At 41.7% G+C, this 19,168-nt stretch overlaps 1 protein-coding gene across 1 annotated transcript; it reads right to left on the bottom strand.

The window, feature by feature from the left end:
• Positions 1–2,959: 2,959 nt before the first annotated feature.
• On the bottom strand, positions 2,960–4,444 carry LOC131931728 (adhesive plaque matrix protein-like). The gene is made up of 2 exons (XM_059288556.1): positions 4,399–4,444; positions 2,960–3,939 (listed from the first exon to the last, which is right to left on the bottom strand). The coding sequence occupies exons 1-2, from the start codon at positions 4,442–4,444 to the stop codon at positions 2,960–2,962; spliced, it is 1,026 nt and encodes a 341-aa protein (XP_059144539.1).
• Between the last annotated feature and the right edge of the window lie 14,724 nt (positions 4,445–19,168).

Raw genomic sequence — 19,168 nt, forward strand, 5'->3', positions numbered from 1 at the left:
GTGAGTAATCGTGTCAATACTCCAACAGTTCTCCCCCCTTATCTAAAAGTTTGTCAACATTCTTTGTCCGCCACAGCGCACAGGTGGCCCGTCTACACCGTTAGTAGACGTTTGTCTTAACCCTAACCCTAACCCTACCCCACTCCCCCCCCCCCCAGCCACACACATGGGCGTCATTTAACGATTTCTTAACCTAACTCTAACCCCACACTCATGGACTTAACACTAACAAACCCCCCCCCCCACACACACACACACATGGACGGTAGTAGACGACTTTTTAACCTTAACTCTACCCCCCCCACACACACACCACCACCACCACCACCCCCACACCACTGACGTAAGTAAACGAGTGTCTTAACCCTAACCACCCTTCCCCACCCAAACTTCAGAGATTTAGCAGACGATTCTCTTAACTAGTCTTAACCCTAAACCCCTCCCCCTCCCACACACACACACAAGCTGGTTTAACCCTGGCCTCACCCTACACCAACACTCTAGAAAGTTAAACAGACGACTATCTTAACCCCCCGCACCCCCCATAACGTTTGAAGCAGAACTCAACCAAGCCGGAAGTAGAATTCGAATCGAAACTGTTTGGCAACGGGCTGAAACTTGTTTCGCTCTGGCCTCTGTCATGACAGGGGGGAGAAGTCGAATGTTCGTAGCTGTCAGTGCTTGCTTCCCTTGTCCCACGTGACCAAACAGAGTCGTGCCCCTTCACGGTGGGGAGTGCACTCGATTTAAAGGGCTTGCTGCAGCCCACTTGAATATAGGGGAGGCTTCACCCCACGCCAATAATGAATTAGCGGTAAAGGAAAAAAAAAATATGCGTAACGCGAACTAACAGTTAATAGCGTCTGTATGTATGCTTTGTATTGATAGTAGAAACGTATCCTTAACCTTAATCCACAATGTTCAATAACCCGTAATCTAAACCTAGTCCCAAACCTAATCTCAAACAGTGTTCCCCCCCCCCCCCAAGAGATACCTGGGAGAAACTCTGATCTCAAACATATACTCTAACCAATTTTTTTTTATCAGGACCTGACTTAAAATCTTATCCTAAACAAAACCAAAATCCTATTCCTGTTTCTACCCCATACCTAATGATAGGCCGTACCAAACCCTAAACCCAACCATGTGGTGTTGTAACGTGGGCTGCTGTCATTGGTGTGCACAGAGTGATACCACCATTAGTAGATACTAGAAAAAATCGATAATGTAAATGATCGTGTGTTAATAAGTGTGACCAGTGGACCATGCATGCCGTCGTTTCGAATTTTTTATAACTTTCTTGCTAATTATTTTTTTCCGTTTTTTTTTCCTTTAAATTAATAACAATAAAATAAATCATCTTATTGATCAGACTAAAAAAAAATTTTTTTTTTAAATTTAAAAAATTAGCGAAAACAAAAGTATTACGAAACAAATAATAGTTTTATAACCTTTTTCCAGTTATTACAAAAAAAACCTACAAATTTTAAAAAAAATTATTTAGAAATTATAAATTTAAAAAAACCCCACTAATTAGTTTGGTTAACACACTAAAAATATGAATTAGTAAACACGAAACAAAGACACTTCTAACCACCATGTTACGTGCAGGTGTTGGCGATAAACTCCCAGCTGATTCAATATTAAAAAAATAATTAATTAATCACCTACGAAACATGAACACGGGCGCTCATCGATTGATTAATGAGTCGCTTTATTCCAGGTAATCCACGCCGTGTGCAGCCAAGCGTGGGGCCATTACCGGATACGATTAATTATGTTGATTAGAAAGCTGATTAAAATGGAAATATTAAGCCCTCGGGTTACATATTGGCTCAGATGACGTGGTGATGAGTGGTCGGGTTTCGAACCGGGGACGGTCAGTCAGCTGTCGCAGGCGCACTCGTTCACGGCTGGGCGGTCACGCTAGGGTTCAATTATTCAAGCGTGTCGCTGGATTTGAGTTATTAGACCAAGTCACTATGCGCATGATTAAGTTGGGTACATTATCTGTGTAGTGCAGTCACGTGATGGCCGTGTTGGCTCACCCTGGGGAATTTCCACAGACCAACTACCATCACAGAAGCCACACACACCATTAAATCCTCCACCCCTACACCATCAAATCACACACCACACACCACGAAATACACCACATACCATAAGTCCTCTGTACAATACTATCAAACCCCAATAAAATCCGCCTCACTGCCAAAGCCTCTAACCCATCCCCATCAACCCCCCCCCCCCCATTCCATTATTATAAAAACCACCGAGCCGTACCATCAAAGATCGCACCCACCTCCACCATCGAATACTGCACACCATATCATCAGTCCCCTCAACCCCACACCCTTCAACCCCTTCACCCCCACCATCGAATACTGTACCCCATACCATATAAACCCTCCACCCAATCTCATCAAAGCCCCCCCCCCCCCCCCACCCACCCACATTGATAAAGACCACCGTACGATCAAAGGCCGCACATACCCCATACCACCAAATCCTTCACCTCACTATCGAATACTGCATCCACATCATCAAATCCCCCACCCCAGCCCACACCATCAAAGCTCCCACACCAATAAATCACCCCCCCCCCCCATCTACCCCCCCCCCCCATCATCAAAACCTCAACCCTCCCCCCCCCCCCCCCTCTCAACCGTTCCATCCTTATGATCAAGCCAGCAGCCATCAAGTATCATTAAATAAGTTATAGAACGAGCAGAGCCACTCACACTACATATTGATCTGCTTAGATTGGGGGACCATTCAGTTCAATCGATTCAGTGCTTCCCATCCCCTCCATTCTATGGACCCCACACTTAGGTAGCTGCATGACTCGTTTGGCAGTCATTACAAGACCACTGTAGTCCATTATGGGATCAATATGTCAGCTATTTGTAAGATCCCTTAGTCAGTTGATAATACACCGATTCCATTATAGGACCCCTTATCAGCCGGTTGGTACGATTCCTGCGTCCGTCAATTCAAGGATCCCTTTGTAGGTCGGTTCTGGGATCCATGTGTCCGTCAATTCAAGGATCCCTTTGTAGGTCGGTTCTGGGATCCATGTGTCCGTCAATTCAAGGATCCCTTTGTTGGTCGGTTCTGGGATTCCTGTGTCCGTCAATTCAAGGATCCCTTTGTAGGTCGGTTCTGGGATCCCTTTGTAGGTCGGTTCTGGGATCCATGTGTCCGTCAATTCAAGGATCCCTTTGTAGGTCGGTTCTGGGATCCATGTGTCCGTCAATTCAAGGATCCCTTTGTAGGTCGGTTCTGGGATCCATGTGTCCGTCAATTCAAGGATCCCTTTGTAGGTCGGTTCTGGGATCCATGTGTCCGTCAATTCAAGGATCCCTTTGTAGGTCGGTTCTGGGATCCATGTGTCCGTTAATTCAAGGATCCCTTTGTAGGTCGCTTCTGGGATCCATGTGTCCGTCAATTCAAGGATCCCTTTGTAGGTCGGTTCTGGGATCCATGTGTCCGTCAATTCAAGGATCCCTTTGTTGGTCGGTTCTGGGATTCCTGTGTCCGTCAATTCAAGGATCCCTTTGTAGGTCGGTTCTGGGATCCCTTTGTAGGTCGGTTCTGGGATCCATGTGTCCGTCAATTCAAGGATCCCTTTGTAGGTCGGTTCTGGGATCCATGTGTCCGTCAATTCAAGGATCCCTTTGTAGGTCGGTTCTGGGATCCATGTGTCCGTCAATTCAAGGATCCCTTTGTAGGTCGGTTCTGGGATCCATGTGTCCGTCAATTCAAGGATCCCTTTGTAGGTCGGTTCTGGGATCCATGTGTCCGTTAATTCAAGGATCCCTTTGTAGGTCGCTTCTGGGATCCATGTGTCCGTCAATTCAAGGATCCCTTTGTAGTTCGGTTTTGGGATCCATGTGTCCGTCAATTCAAGGATCCCTTTGTAGGTCGGTTCTGGGATCCCTGTGTCCGTCAATTCAAGGACCCCTTTGTAGGTCGGTTCCGGGATCCCATTTTGTCAGCCGCTTTTGGGATCCCTTTGTCAATCAGTTGTAGGACCCCCTTCATCCGTAACGTATATGACCCCTGTATGGGTTATTGCCAGTCCGTAAAACAATGCCTCTTCAAAACCTTGTATCAAAAACTAATTAGAGAAAAAAGAAATTAATTATCTTAGCAAGCTCTGGTTAAAAAAGTTTGCACCATTTGCAACCAACCACACCACAATTATTCTGGTTAAAAACGCCCACACCATCTACACCACACCACCATTATCCACACACCAAACACCGCCAAAACGTCTGCAGAAGAAAAAAAAAAACACAAGTACCTGCCAATTCTAACCGTCCCTTCTTCTTTCACTTCAAGTTTTCTTCATGTAAACAGAACGAAACAAAAACCACATGACAGGTAGATAATTACAAGGTACAGCAGGTAAAAATCTGGACATGTCAAATAGGAACGCCATATGGCCTTAATCCTAATCTCCCCCCCCCCTTCTCCCCTTCCCCCCAGACATGAAGGCACGACTTGAACCATATGGTGAGAGTAAAAACGTTGCCCATTTTTATGAGGGTGAGTTGTCCAACTGTTTAAAAAAACGAACATTAGATGTATAGCTTTAGTTTTGATGGCGTTTAGATATCTGACGTAACGGATTAAGTATATTTTATACTGCAACAGACTGTGTTTATTGCTTTTGAAATCTTTTATTTTTCGCAGTTGGACTTTCGCCAGAGCGGCGAGAGTTAACCACACGGGAATTTGTAAAGTTTAGGTTAAGTTTAACGCTTTATGTTTTTTTTAGCGGTGAATCAAAAGTTAGGGCAGGGACGTAGCGAGGGGGGGGGGGGGTGCGGACCGCACCGGGTGACACCATTTAGGGGGGGTGACACAAAGGCAAAAAATAGCAAAATATATAGAGAAAAACTTGAGGGAGGGGTGCAAATCGAAAACTTGAGGGGGGTGCAAATCGAAAGTTTGAGGGGGGGGGGGGGGGGGTGCAAATCGAAAATTTGAAAGTTTTTCCCTCGGAAGGGTCTCTATGCCTCTGGGGGGGGGGGTGACACCATTAAGTGCCGCACCGGGTGACACCCGACCTCGCTACGCCACTGAGTTAGGGCTAGGTTTGTGTTCAATGAGTCGGCAAATGTTAGTACAAAGGTTCACTCCTTGGATTAACTTCTGAGATTAAGGCGAAGTTTAAAGGTAACCTTTACGGCGGTGCTAGAATACAAGGAAGGTGGGTGTGGTCAGAAACCAGATCACCGCAAGATGACGCTAGACTTGTTAGGTGTGGTCTTATAGTCCAATGAACGAGGTATACGATATCGCTCTTTTGCTATAACAGGATACCCCATGACCTTATATTTTAGTGCCGTATAAACATAACTAATTATCTTTTTTTTATACACTGCTATAAGTAGTAGAGTACCATTCAAAGCTGAAGTAGAGTTCACTTGTTTTATCTCGGCATAGTGTATACAGCTAAAATGCTCAGCCGCCTTTACATTCCCTAACGTGAGTAGGGTAGGCCAACACATCAGAACTGGGTGGTCTAAGCGACGTTCTACTGACACGAACGCGGGATTCGAACTTAAGACTTTCGGGTTAGCAGTCGTATATTCTACCATCCTACCACACAGCCCCAATTCACTGGGAACACAGTTTAAAACAATAACTAGCCAACAGACGACGTTCTACACAAGAAGGTAGGTGGAGAAGAGTTCACATATTCATTTTTACGAGTAGTACTTAAAGAATATACGCCTATTACATCGTGTTTGTATCTCTCTCTAACCTTAACTGGAGTCCAGAAAACATCTATATTTAGAGACTTGCTGATGGGCTATATATAGAATCTCAACCCACCCAGAATCTTCTTTTTCAGTTCTTTGAGCAGACACACGCAATGAAGCCTCACTCGTATAACTAACTAACTAATTAATTAATTAATTAATTAACCAGCAATCCTCATTAAAATACCACCAGACTAATGACGTCTCGATAGGTTCCAGAAAGTGAATTCCTTTCACCAATCCTCTTTCAGTGGGAGCGGCCGGGCACGTTCTGTTCCTGGCTCGTTTATCATTACTGTCTGCCTTCACTCACCTGTGATTGGCAGGTGTAATAAATTGGTGCCAGACACCCCTGAAGGAAACCCTCGACAGCTTCTACAAGAAAGGGGCGAGAATTTGTATATTCGATTTTCAAACAACGGGTGTGCGAAAAATATATAGTGCTAAAATTATTTATTTTAAATTAAATAAGTAAAATAATCTTTTAGACCTGACAGCTCATAGGACAGATGAAGTAGAGTTCATCTGTTTCTATAACCCCTGCATAGGAGGGGGACTGAATTGTCAACATTCAACACACTGTTTACTTTCTAAATTACATTTCTATATTTAGAACAATACGTTTCTTCTTTTTTTTTTTTTGGAGCAATTTTATACTCCCTCCCACCCCTCCCTCACTTCCCGTAAACAATTGAGTTGTCCACCTTAGCTACACAGCTGGTCAGACATTTCCCCCTCCCCTCCCCACCCCCACCCCACCAACATACACCCGCTGATTTGACAGTTTAGAGGGACGGCAAGACGGAAACAGCAACAAATTATGGCCAGCGTGTAGCCAGGGTTGTAGCCATGGTGTAGCCAGCGTGTAGCCACAAGTGTAGCCAGGGCCTGCCCGGATTGTTGATACTGGACGGTGAGTACCTACATCAGCCCCCTCTAGGCGTGAGTACACGTGCACGTGCCGACAGCTTAACGGCTTCATCAACATGCCTCGTGTGAGCTGAGACCATTATTTATGTGAGGGGGGGGGGAGCTGGTGTTCCTGACAGGAGTAGGTGGGCAGTTGGATGGGCAGTTGGGTGAGCAGTTGGGTGGGCAGTTGGATGGGCAGTTGGGTGGGCAGTTGGATGGGCAGTTGGGTGAGCAGTTGGGTGGGCAGTTGGGTGAGCAGTTGGGTGGGCAGTTGGGTGAGCAGTTGGATGGGCAGTTGGGTGGGCAGTTGGGTGGGCAGTTGGGTGAGCAGTTGGGTGAGCAGTTGGGTGGGCAGTTGGGTGAACAGTTGGGTGGGCAGTTGGGTGGGCAGTTTGGTGAGCAGTTGGGTGGGCAGTTGGGTTAGCAGTTGGGTGAGCAGTTGGGTGGGCAGTTGGGTGAGCAGTTGGGTGGGCAGTTGGGTGAGCAGTTGGGTGGGCAGTTGGGTGAGCAGTTGGGTGGGCAGTTGGGTGAGTAGTTGGGTGAGCAGTTGAGTGAGCAGTTGGGTGGGCAGTTGGGTGGGCAGTTGGGTGGGCAGTTGGGTGGGCAGTTGGGTGGGCAGTTTTGGAGAGCAGTTGGGTGGGCAGTTGGGTAGGCAGTTGGGTAGGCAGTTGGGTGGGCAGTTGGGTGGGCAGTTGGGTGAGCATTTGGGTGAGCAGTTGGGTGGGCAGTTGGGTGGGTAGTTGGGTGGGCAGTTGGGTGGGCAGTTGGGTGAGCAGTTGGGTGGGCAGTTGGGTGGGCAGTTGGGTGAGCAGTTGGGTGGGCAGTTGGGTGGGCAGTTGGGTGGGCAGTTGGGTGGGCAGTTTTGGAGAGCAGTTGGGTGGGCAGTTGGGTGGGCAGTTGGGTGAGCAGTTGGGTGGGCAGTTGGGTGGGCAGTTGGGTGAGCAGTTGGGTGGGCAGTTGGGTGGGCAGTGTTGAACGATGGGAAGATCAGTAAGCGATCAATGGCCTTCTCCCAAACAGGCAAAATGAGGGTCAAATTTCCAATCAGGTAAAATTATAAAAAAAAAAAACGAAAAAAACAAACAAACAAACAAAATCAAGCCAAATATCAGGACATCGACAAGATAAGAAGACATCAACCAATTATCAACCAAATACGAGAAAAAAAGAAAAGACAGCTTACACGAGGGGACCAATGGTCGTTGATTTTTTAAATAGCTTAAATTACGATTCAAAATACTTACATAAACTGTGCTAATTGACTGATTCAAATAATCAACTGACACAACTAAAACAACTAACCCAGATAATCAACTCACGCTTCTAAAACTACTGACTTCAATCATCTACCGACGCTTCTAAAACTACTGACTCCAAAGATAAACTGATACATCTAAAACTACTGACTCCAATCATCTACTGATACATCTAAAACTACTGACTCCAATCATCTACTGATACATCTAAAACTACTGACTCCAATCATCTACTGATACATCTAAAACTACTGACTCCAATCATCTACTGACGCTTCTAAAACTACTGAATCCAATCATCTACTGACGCTTCTAAAACTACTGACTTCAATCATCTACCGACGCTTCTAAAACTACTGACTCCAAAGATCAACTGATACATCTAAAACTACTGACTCCAATCATCTACTGATACATCTAAAACTACTGACTCCAATCATCTACTGATACATCTAAAACTACTGACTCCAATCATCTACTGATACATCTAAAACTACTGACTCCAATCATCTACTGATACATCTAAAACTACTGACTCCAATCATCTACTGATACATCTAAAACTACTGACTCCAATCATCTACTGATACATCTAAAACTACTGACTCCAATCATCTACTGATACATCTAAAACTACTGACTCCAATCATCTACTGATACATCTAAAACTACTGACTCCAATCATCTACTGACGCTTCTAAAACTACTGAATCCAATCATCTACTGACGCTTCTAAAACTACTGACTTCAATCATCTACCGACGCTTCTAAAACTACTGACTCCAAAGATCAACTGATACATCTAAAACTACTGACTCCAATCATCTACTGATACATCTAAAACTACTGACTCCAATCATCTACTGATACATCTAAAACTACTGACTCCAATCATCTACTGATACATCTAAAACTACTGACTCCAATCATCTACTGATACATCTAAAACTACTGACTCCAATCATCTACTGATACATCTAAAACTACTGACTCCAATCATCTACTGATACATCTAAAACTACTGACTCCAATCATCTACTGATACATCTAAAACTACTGACTCCAATCATCTACTGATACATCTAAAACTAATGACTCCAATCATCAACTGACACATCTAAAACTACTGACTCCAATCATCTACTGATACATCTAAAACTACTGACTCCAATCATCAACTGACACATCTAAAACTACTGACTCCAATCATCTACTGATACATCTAAAACTACTGACTCCAATCATCTACTGATACATCTAAAACTACTGACTCCAATCATCAACTGACACATCTAAAACTACTGACTCCAATCATCTACTGATACATCTAAAACTAATGACTCCAATCATCAACTGACACATCTAAAACTACTGACTCCAATCATCTACTGATACATCTAAAACTACTGACTCCAATCATCAACTGACACATCTAAAACTACTGACTCCAATCATCAACTGACACATCTAAAACTACTGACTCCAATCATCTACTGATACATCTAAAACTACTGACTCCAATCATCTACTGATACATCTAAAACTACTGACTCCAATCATCAACTGACACATCTAAAACTACTGACTCCAATCATCTACTGATACATCTAAAACTACTGACTCCAATCATCTACTGATACATCTAAAACTACTGACTCCAATCATCAACTGACACATCTAAAACTACTGACTCCAATCATCTACTGATACATCTAAAACTACTGACTCCAATTATCTACTGATACATCTAAAACTACTGACTCCAATCATCTACTGATACATCTAAAACTACTGACTCCAATCATCTACTGATACATCTAAAACTACTGACTCCAATCATCTACTGATACATCTAAAACTACTGACTCCAATCATCTACTGATACATCTAAAACTACTGACTCCAATCATCTACTGATACATCTAAAACTACTGACTCCAATCATCTACTGATACATTTAAAACTACTGACTCCAATCATCTACTGATACATCTAAAGAAAACTGACTCCAATCAACTACTGACACATCTAAAACAAACGACCCAGCTGTTCCTACTGCAATGTTTCAATCAGCAGTGATTTGTTATGTTTGACTGTAAGGCTTCACCCCCCCCCACTCCCCCCCATACACTGACGGTACCTACATGCTCCACATAGCAGGCGAGGGCTGTCACTCATCCGCACGTGCCAGTCTGCCAATCACGCCCAGTTTTGACATGTGCAGCATGCGTAACCTGGGGCTGGACGCTCGTCCCGCGCCCGGCCTTGACCTTTGCCTTACCCTGGTGAGTAAAACAAACACGAAATAGACAAAGTAGGTCAAGGAGATTGGAGACTGTATCCGGTTACCGCCGTCTGCAGACGACATGTATCTGCCAACGGTCGGCGTTTGGTGGTGTTGTGGTCGACGGTGTCCGAGTCTACCTCGGATTTCGTTGGTCGTGTTCGATGTTTGTGTCAACATGAGTGAGGCGTGTCTAGAGTAGTATATTAGGTCACTTTTGGTTAGTATTTTTGGCGGAGCAGGTGGTGGGAAGGTACAATGACATATAGTAAAATACTCGGAGCAGGATGCGCAGCCTGGGACAATGACATATAGTAAAATACTACGCCAGCTGCCGCAGCCTGGCGCATCGCAGGGGGAGCAGGATGCGCCGCAGGTACAACGCGATATAGTAAAATACTACGCCAACTGGGGTTGGCGGAGCAGTGAAGGTGAGTCACCTTTTGGTGACCTTGTGACGTAATCATTGACCTTGTGACGTAATCACCGACCTTGTGACGTAATCAGTCACATTGTGACGTAATCATTGACCTAGTTACGTAATTTTAATGAGTTTTTTAATGAGTTTTAATGAGTTTTTTAAATTTTAATTAATTTTTGACCTAGTTACGTAATTTTAATGCGTTTTTTTTAATGAGTTTTAATGAGTTTTTAAATTTTTAATTAATTTTTTTTTTTTTTTATTATCGAGTTACGTAATTTAATTACTTTGATTGTATTTTTATTTTGTTTAATTTGTTTGTTTACTTGTTGTTTAATTTAATTACTTTGTTTATATTGTGTAATTTTTATTAACGAGTTACGTAATTTGATTATTTGTTTACTTTTTAATTATTTTTATTTTGTTTATTTTTAATTTTATTTTATTTTATAATTAGTTAAATTATTATTAACTAGTTACGTAATTTGATTTTAATTACTTTTGTTTATTTATTTATTTGATATATTTCTTTTCTTTGATGTTTAATTTGTTGGTTTGTTTATTTGGTTGTATGTATGTTTTAAATTCTCCCCTACAACGACCGTGTACAAAAAACAGGTTAAATTCTCCACCACAACGAACGTTACAAACATAGAACATCCATTAAAGATAACGATCAGCCACAGCTGTTACGTATCGACCCGCCCGCGAAGTTTTCTCACCGCTGCCCGTTTTAATGGGAATGTATTGATCGCAGCCGCTGGCCCATCACAGCATGATGTCCCACCTAATTAAATTTTTTGTTATGCTTCACCGAGTTACCCCCGCTCGGTTGACGGGTTATGGTAATTAACGACATACATTAAGTAGCTTTCCGCGAAGCACTTAGGTCATTATGCAACAGCTGTTGTGCGACAGCTGGTGCTGTAATTAGGCCGTTCAACCGGATAAATGACCGCGAAAATTGTGTTCTAATCACTTCAACTTCGGACTTCACACCAAGCTTCACCGCGACTTATCCAGCCTGCGACCTCTGTTGACTCCTGAGACTAAACCCACGCCAGCTTTACCAACCATCACATCCACCTAACCCTATACGGACCACATCTTTTGTGCGTGTTTATTCTATTAAAGGTAAGGTTAATATTACTTTTTGTTTTAAGGGAGCTAACCCCATTAAAATACCCTTTAAATAAATATGTATCTAAATAAGTAGTCATATGTATTCCTTTTAGTGTACAACCGACCCTACGAGACAGACTAACCATCGACCGAACCTATTGAACTACCTACCCATCCCCGAGGCACCCACTGAACCAAACGTTCCAGCTACATCCAACTACACCATTTCGGATCTCCACACACAGCTAACTTCACGTTCAGCTTACGCGTTCAAACCCATAGGGACGTTCATTTTTAATTTTGTTTTAAGTATGATTTTTGTTTCATGCATTTTATTTTATGTATTTATTTTTATTCTACAGCCAGTGGCCTACCCAGTCATCCAACTACTAGACACTTCGTCAATAATGCAAACCGCCCAGTCTACCACCCATCCAGCCATGAGCCATAACAAGTGTGACATATGCAACCGTGTGTTCACCCGCAAAGACGGTTTGACAAGACATCACGACTCTGTTCACCGCCGACAAGGACATCTCTGTACAACATGCGGGAATCTATTTACCCGACTTGACAATTTAACAAGACATTGTAAAACAACACACACCAACCAAACATCACCGACCGACACCCCATCAGCAACCGATAGACAAACTCCACAACCACTATACGTGACCGACAGACAAACCATGCAACCCCTACCAGCGACCCAAACAACTCGTACCATGACCAACACTATTCCATTAAAGCGACATACGCTGTATGACGACATAACAAACAACAAACGCGTAAAGACTAACAACCACAGTAACGTTAATTCACACACCACTATTTTTCCTGTAGACGACCTAGCCATGATACGTTATACATGTGACATATGTGAGCATGCATTCAACTGCAAACATGGTTTGAAACGACATCACGACTCTGTTCACCGCCGACAAGGACATCTCTGTACAACATGCGGGAATCTATTTACACGACTTGACAATTTAACAAGACATTGTAAAACAACACACACCAACCAAACATCACCGACCGACACCCCATCAGCAACCGATAGACAAACTCCACAACCACTATACGTGACCGACAGACAAACCATGCAACCCCTAGCAGCGATCCAAACAACTCGTACCATGACCAACACTATTCCATTAAAGCGACATACGATGTATGACGACATAGCAAACAACAAACGCGTAAAGACTAACAACGACAGTAACGTTAATTCACACACCACTATTTTTCCTGTAGACGACCTACCCATGATACGTTATACATGTGACATATGTGAGCATGCATTCACCTGCAAACATGGTTTGAAACGACATCACGATACGGCACACAGACGACGAAGACATACATGTAGAGAATGTTTGCAAGAATTTACAAGAAAATATAATTTAACGAACCACTATAAAATACCACACACCATCAAAACATTACCAGACGACACATCAGCGACCGACACGAATATCCCATAGGATGACTTCTCACAGACATCTCCTTACACCCAACACAGAAACTCACTTTCTTACTTTTATATTAAAAGACAAGTAGACACAATGTGACATCTCCCCTAGACTGTAGACCGATGGGGTTGTTTTTATTCAATAAAAATTTATTATATATGGTCTTTTGTGATTTTTTAATGTGTTATTGTTTTGTTACTTGTCCCTGAAAGTTATGTAACTCGGTATCCTGTATAAGAGGTATGACTGGAATCAAAATCACGGGAGAGAACGTGACGTACATCGCGATATTTGAAAACAGGGCGATGTTTAACCTCAACCAAAAAAGACAATGAACCTAGAAGGAAGACGAATATATATCTTAGTCTTGCAGCAGATTACCTTCCCATGTTCACTTTAGTATTACAGTTTTCATCAAACTTCTTTTTGACTTGAACTTCGTTAATTTTTAAGAAAGTTTACTTATACATAATACATTACGTCTAAGGACAATTTTTTATTTTTACCACTCAATGTATTTTCTTTTTCTATATCTTACATTGTCATCTTAATTTTTGATCACCTTAGTAAAAATTTGCTTAAGATTATAAACTTCAAGTTTTAAAAAACAACAACGTTATAGTACGTCGTGTCAAATGACACACCGTTTAAAATGTCTACATTTAAAGTTCACCAAAATAATGACGTAAAAACTAAATATGATATGACGTTAGCATACATATCATTCAATCTAATCACTCTAAAGTACAAATCAATAATTTTTATTGATTAAGGGGCTGGGTGAGTTATTTTTATCACTATTCGCCCTTCCCCTTCCCTTTGTCCGCAACCCCGTTCCCCTTCTCCCATCCAACCTTGCGTCATCACACTAACCTCAATACCAACCGTTAGATAAACAGACCGTACTACTACTACTACCCGCACTATACCTATTCCATTTAAGAGACAAAGGCTGTATGACAATCCTACAGACAAATATTTATTCAACTAATATCACAACCCCCTAGAAACCACTCCAACAGACTGGGATACATAACTTGTAGACACCACTCCTCGTTGAATATCTCTTGCACCCTACCTACATCGACAATTTTGTCCGCCGCCCTCGCCCCCGTCCCTAGTATGAACTCGGTTACCAACAATTTCAAAACATGCATGTTCCGAGTTCAAAACCAACCTTCACCGACACTACTATGAACTCGGCCCCTAACACTTCCAAAACATGCCTGTACTAACTTTGAAACCACCATCGGTGAAAACTTCACCGACCTTAGTATGGACTCTACACCTACCGATTCCAAAACATGCATGTTCCGAGTTCAAAACCAACCTTCACCGACACTAGTATGAACTCGGCTACCAACAATTCCAAAACATGCATGTTCCGAGTTCAAAACCAACCTTCACCGACACTAGTATGAACTCGGCTACCAACAATTCCCAAACATGCATGTAACAACTTTCCAACCTGCCTCAGTGCTAACAAAATTCCCCGACCCTAGTATGAACTCGACTGCCATCAATTCCTAAACATCCATGTACCAACTTTGTAACCTACCTCGGTGAAAACTTCACCGACCTTAGTTTAACTCTACCTAACAATTCCAATGATGCATATACGAACTTTGTAACCTGCCTCGGTGAAAACACCACCGTCCCTAGTCTGAACTCGGTTACCAACAATTTCAAAACATGCATGCTCCGAGTTCAAAACCAACCTTCACCGACACTAGTATGAACTCGGCTACCAACAATTCCTAAACATGCATGTACCAACTTTGCAACCTGCCTCGGTGTTAACAAAAACTCCCCTGACCCTAGTATGAACTCGGTTACCAACAATTTCAAAACATACATGTTCCGAGATCAAAACCAACCTTCACCGACACTAGTATGAACTCGGCTACCATCAATTCCTAAACATGCATGTGCCAACTTTGCAACCTGCCTCAGTGTTAGCAAAACTCCCCGACCCTAGTATGGACTCTACACCTACCGATTCCAAAACATGCATGTTCCGAGTTCAAAACCAACCTCGGTGAAAACTTCACCGACCTTAGTTTAACTCTCCCTAACAATTCCAAAACATGCATGGTCTAGATTCGAACCCTGCCTCGGTGAAAACGTCACCGGCTCGTGTATAAAATCTGTCCCAACCAACTCCAAACCTTCCCTGGGCACCCGAATAAAAATAACTCACCCAGCCCCTTAATCAATAAAAATTATTGATTTGTACTTTAGAGTGATTAGATTGAATGATATGTATGCTAACGTCATATCATATTTAGTTTTTACGTCATTATTTTGGTGAACTTTAAATGTAGACATTTTAAACGGTGTGTCATTTGACACGACGTACTATAACGTTGTTGTTTTTTAAAACTTGAAGTTTATAATCTTAAGCAAATTTTTACTAAGGTGATCAAAAATTAAGATGACAATGTAAGATATAGAAAAAGAAAATACATTGAGTGGTAAAAATAAAAAATTGTCCTTAGACGTAATGTATTATGTATAAGTAAACTTTCTTAAAAATTAACGAAGTTCAAGTCAAAAAGAAGTTTGATGAAAACTGTAATACTAAAGTGAACATGGGAAGGTAATCTGCTGCAAGACTAAGATATATATTCGTCTTCCTTCTAGGTTCATTGTCTTTTTTGGTTGAGGTTAAACATCGCCCTGTTTTCAAATATCGCGATGTACGTCACGTTCTCTCCCGTGATTTTGATTCCAGTCATACCTCTTATACAGGATACCGAGTTACATAACTTTCAGGGACAAGTAACAAAACAATAACACATTAAAAAATCACAAAAGACCATATATAATAAATTTTTATTGAATAAAAACAACCCCATCGGTCTACAGTCTAGGGGAGATGTCACATTGTGTCTACTTGTCTTTTAATATAAAAGTAAGAAAGTGAGTTTCTGTGTTGGGTGTAAGGAGATGTCTGTGAGAAGTCATCCTATGGGATATTCGTGTCGGTCGCTGATGTGTCGTCTGGTAATGTTTTGATGGTGTGTGGTATTTTATAGTGGTTCGTTAAATTATATTTTCTTGTAAATTCTTGCAAACATTCTCTACATGTATGTCTTCGTCGTCTGTGTGCCGTATCGTGATGTCGTTTCAAACCATGTTTGCAGGTGAATGCATGCTCACATATGTCACATGTATAACGTATCATGGGTAGGTCGTCTACAGGAAAAATAGTGGTGTGTGAATTAACGTTACTGTCGTTGTTAGTCTTTACGCGTTTGTTGTTTGCTATGTCGTCATACATCGTATGTCGCTTTAATGGAATAGTGTTGGTCATGGTACGAGTTGTTTGGATCGCTGCTAGGGGTTGCATGGTTTGTCTGTCGGTCACGTATAGTGGTTGTGGAGTTTGTCTATCGGTTGCTGATGGGGTGTCGGTCGGTGATGTTTGGTTGGTGTGTGTTGTTTTACAATGTCTTGTTAAATTGTCAAGTCGTGTAAATAGATTCCCGCATGTTGTACAGAGATGTCCTTGTCGGCGGTGAACAGAGTCGTGATGTCGTTTCAAACCATGTTTGCAGTTGAATGCATGCTCACATATGTCACATGTATAACGTATCATGGCTAGGTCGTCTACAGGAAAAATAGTGGTGTGTGAATTAACGTTACTGTGGTTGTTAGTCTTTACGCGTTTGTTGTTTGTTATGTCGTCATACAGCGTATGTCGCTTTAATGGAATAGTGTTGGTCATGGTACGAGTTGTTTGGGTCGCTGGTAGGGGTTGCATGGTTTGTCTGTCGGTCACGTATAGTGGTTGTGGAGTTTGTCTATCGGTTGCTGATGGGGTGTCGGTCGGTGATGTTTGGTTGGTGTGTGTTGTTTTACAATGTCTTGTTAAATTGTCAAGTCGGGTAAATAGATTCCCGCATGTTGTACAGAGATGTCCTTGTCGGCGGTGAACAGAGTCGTGATGTCTTGTCAAACCGTCTTTGCGGGTGAACACACGGTTGCATATGTCACACTTGTTATGGCTCATGGCTGGATGGGTGGTAGACTGGGCGGTTTGCATTATTGACGAAGTGTCTAGTAGTTGGATGACTGGGTAGGCCACTGGCTGTAGAATAAAAATAAATACATAAAATAAAATGCATGAAACAAAAATCATACTTAAAACAAAATTAAAAATGAACGTCCCTATGGGTTTGAACGCGTAAGCTGAACGTGAAGTTAGCTGTGTGTGGAGATCCGAAATGGTGTAGTTGGATGTAGCTGGAACGTTTGGTTCAGTGGGTGCCTCGGGGATGGGTAGGTAGTTCAATAGGTTCGGTCGATGGTTAGTCTGTCTCGTAGGGTCGGTTGTACACTAAAAGGAATACATATGACTACTTATTTAGATACATATTTATTTAAAGGGTATTTTAATGGGGTTAGCTCCCTTAAAACAAAAAGTAATATTAACCTTACCTTTAATAGAATAAACACGCACAAAAGATGTGGTCCGTATAGGGTTAGGTGGATGTGATGGTTGGTAAAGCTGGCGTGGGTTTAGTCTCAGGAGTCAACAGAGGTCGCAGGCTGGATAAGTCGCGGTGAAGCTTGGTGTGAAGTCCGAAGTTGAAGTGATTAGAACACAATTTTCGCGGTCATTTATCCGGTTGAACGGCCTAATTACAGCACCAGCTGTCGCACAACAGCTGTTGCATAATGACCTAAGTGCTTCGCGGAAAGCTACTTAATGTATGTCGTTAATTACCATAACCCGTCAACCGAGCGGGGGTAACTCGGTGAAGCATAACAAAAAATTTAATTAGGTGGGACATCATGCTGTGATGGGCCAGCGGCTGCGATCAATACATTCCCATTAAAACGGGCAGCGGTGAGAAAACTTCGCGGGCGGGTCGATACGTAACAGCTGTGGCTGATCGTTATCTTTAATGGATGTTCTATGTTTGTAACGTTCGTTGTGGTGGAGAATTTAACCTGTTTTTTGTACACGGTCGTTGTAGGGGAGAATTTAAAACATACATACAACCAAATAAACAAACCAACAAATTAAACATCAAAGAAAAGAAATATATCAAATAAATAAATAAACAAAAGTAATTAAAATCAAATTACGTAACTAGTTAATAATAATTTAACTAATTATAAAATAAAATAAAATTAAAAATAAACAAAATAAAAATAATTAAAAAGTAAACAAATAATCAAATTACGTAACTCGTTAATAAAAATTACACAATATAAACAAAGTAATTAAATTAAACAACAAGTAAACAAACAAATTAAACAAAATAAAAATACAATCAAAGTAATTAAATTACGTAACTCGATAATAAAAAAAAAAAAAAATTAATTAAAAATTTAAAAACTCATTAAAACTCATTAAAAAAACGCATTAAAATTACGTAACTAGGTCAAAAATTAATTAAAATTTAAAAAACTCATTAAAACTCATTAAAAAACTCATTAAAATTACGTAACTAGGTCAATGATTACGTCACAATGTGACTGATTACGTCACAAGGTCGGTGATTACGTCACAAGGTCAATGATTACGTCACAAGGTCACCAAAAGGTGACTCACCTTCACTGCTCCGCCAACCCCAGTTGGCGTAGTATTTTACTATATCGCGTTGTACCTGCGGCGCATCCTGCTCCCCCTGCGATGCGCCAGGCTGCGGCAACTGGCGTAGTATTTTACTATATGTCATTGTCCCAGGCTGCGCATCCTGCTCCGAGTATTTTACTATATGTCATTGTACCTTCCCACCACCTGCTCCGCCAAAAATACTAACCAAAAGTGACCTAATATACTACTGTCTAGTCAACATTTTGGACAAGAGATAGGGTTGGCATACCACCGTACAGATTCAACACACCCATATATATATATATATATATATATATATATATATATATATATATATATATATATATATATA

The sequence above is a fragment of the Physella acuta genome, unplaced genomic scaffold (assembly GCF_028476545.2).
Source record: "Physella acuta isolate Inbredline_101_S28 unplaced genomic scaffold, ASM2847654v3 ptg002018l, whole genome shotgun sequence".
NCBI lineage: Eukaryota > Metazoa > Mollusca > Gastropoda > Physidae > Physella > Physella acuta.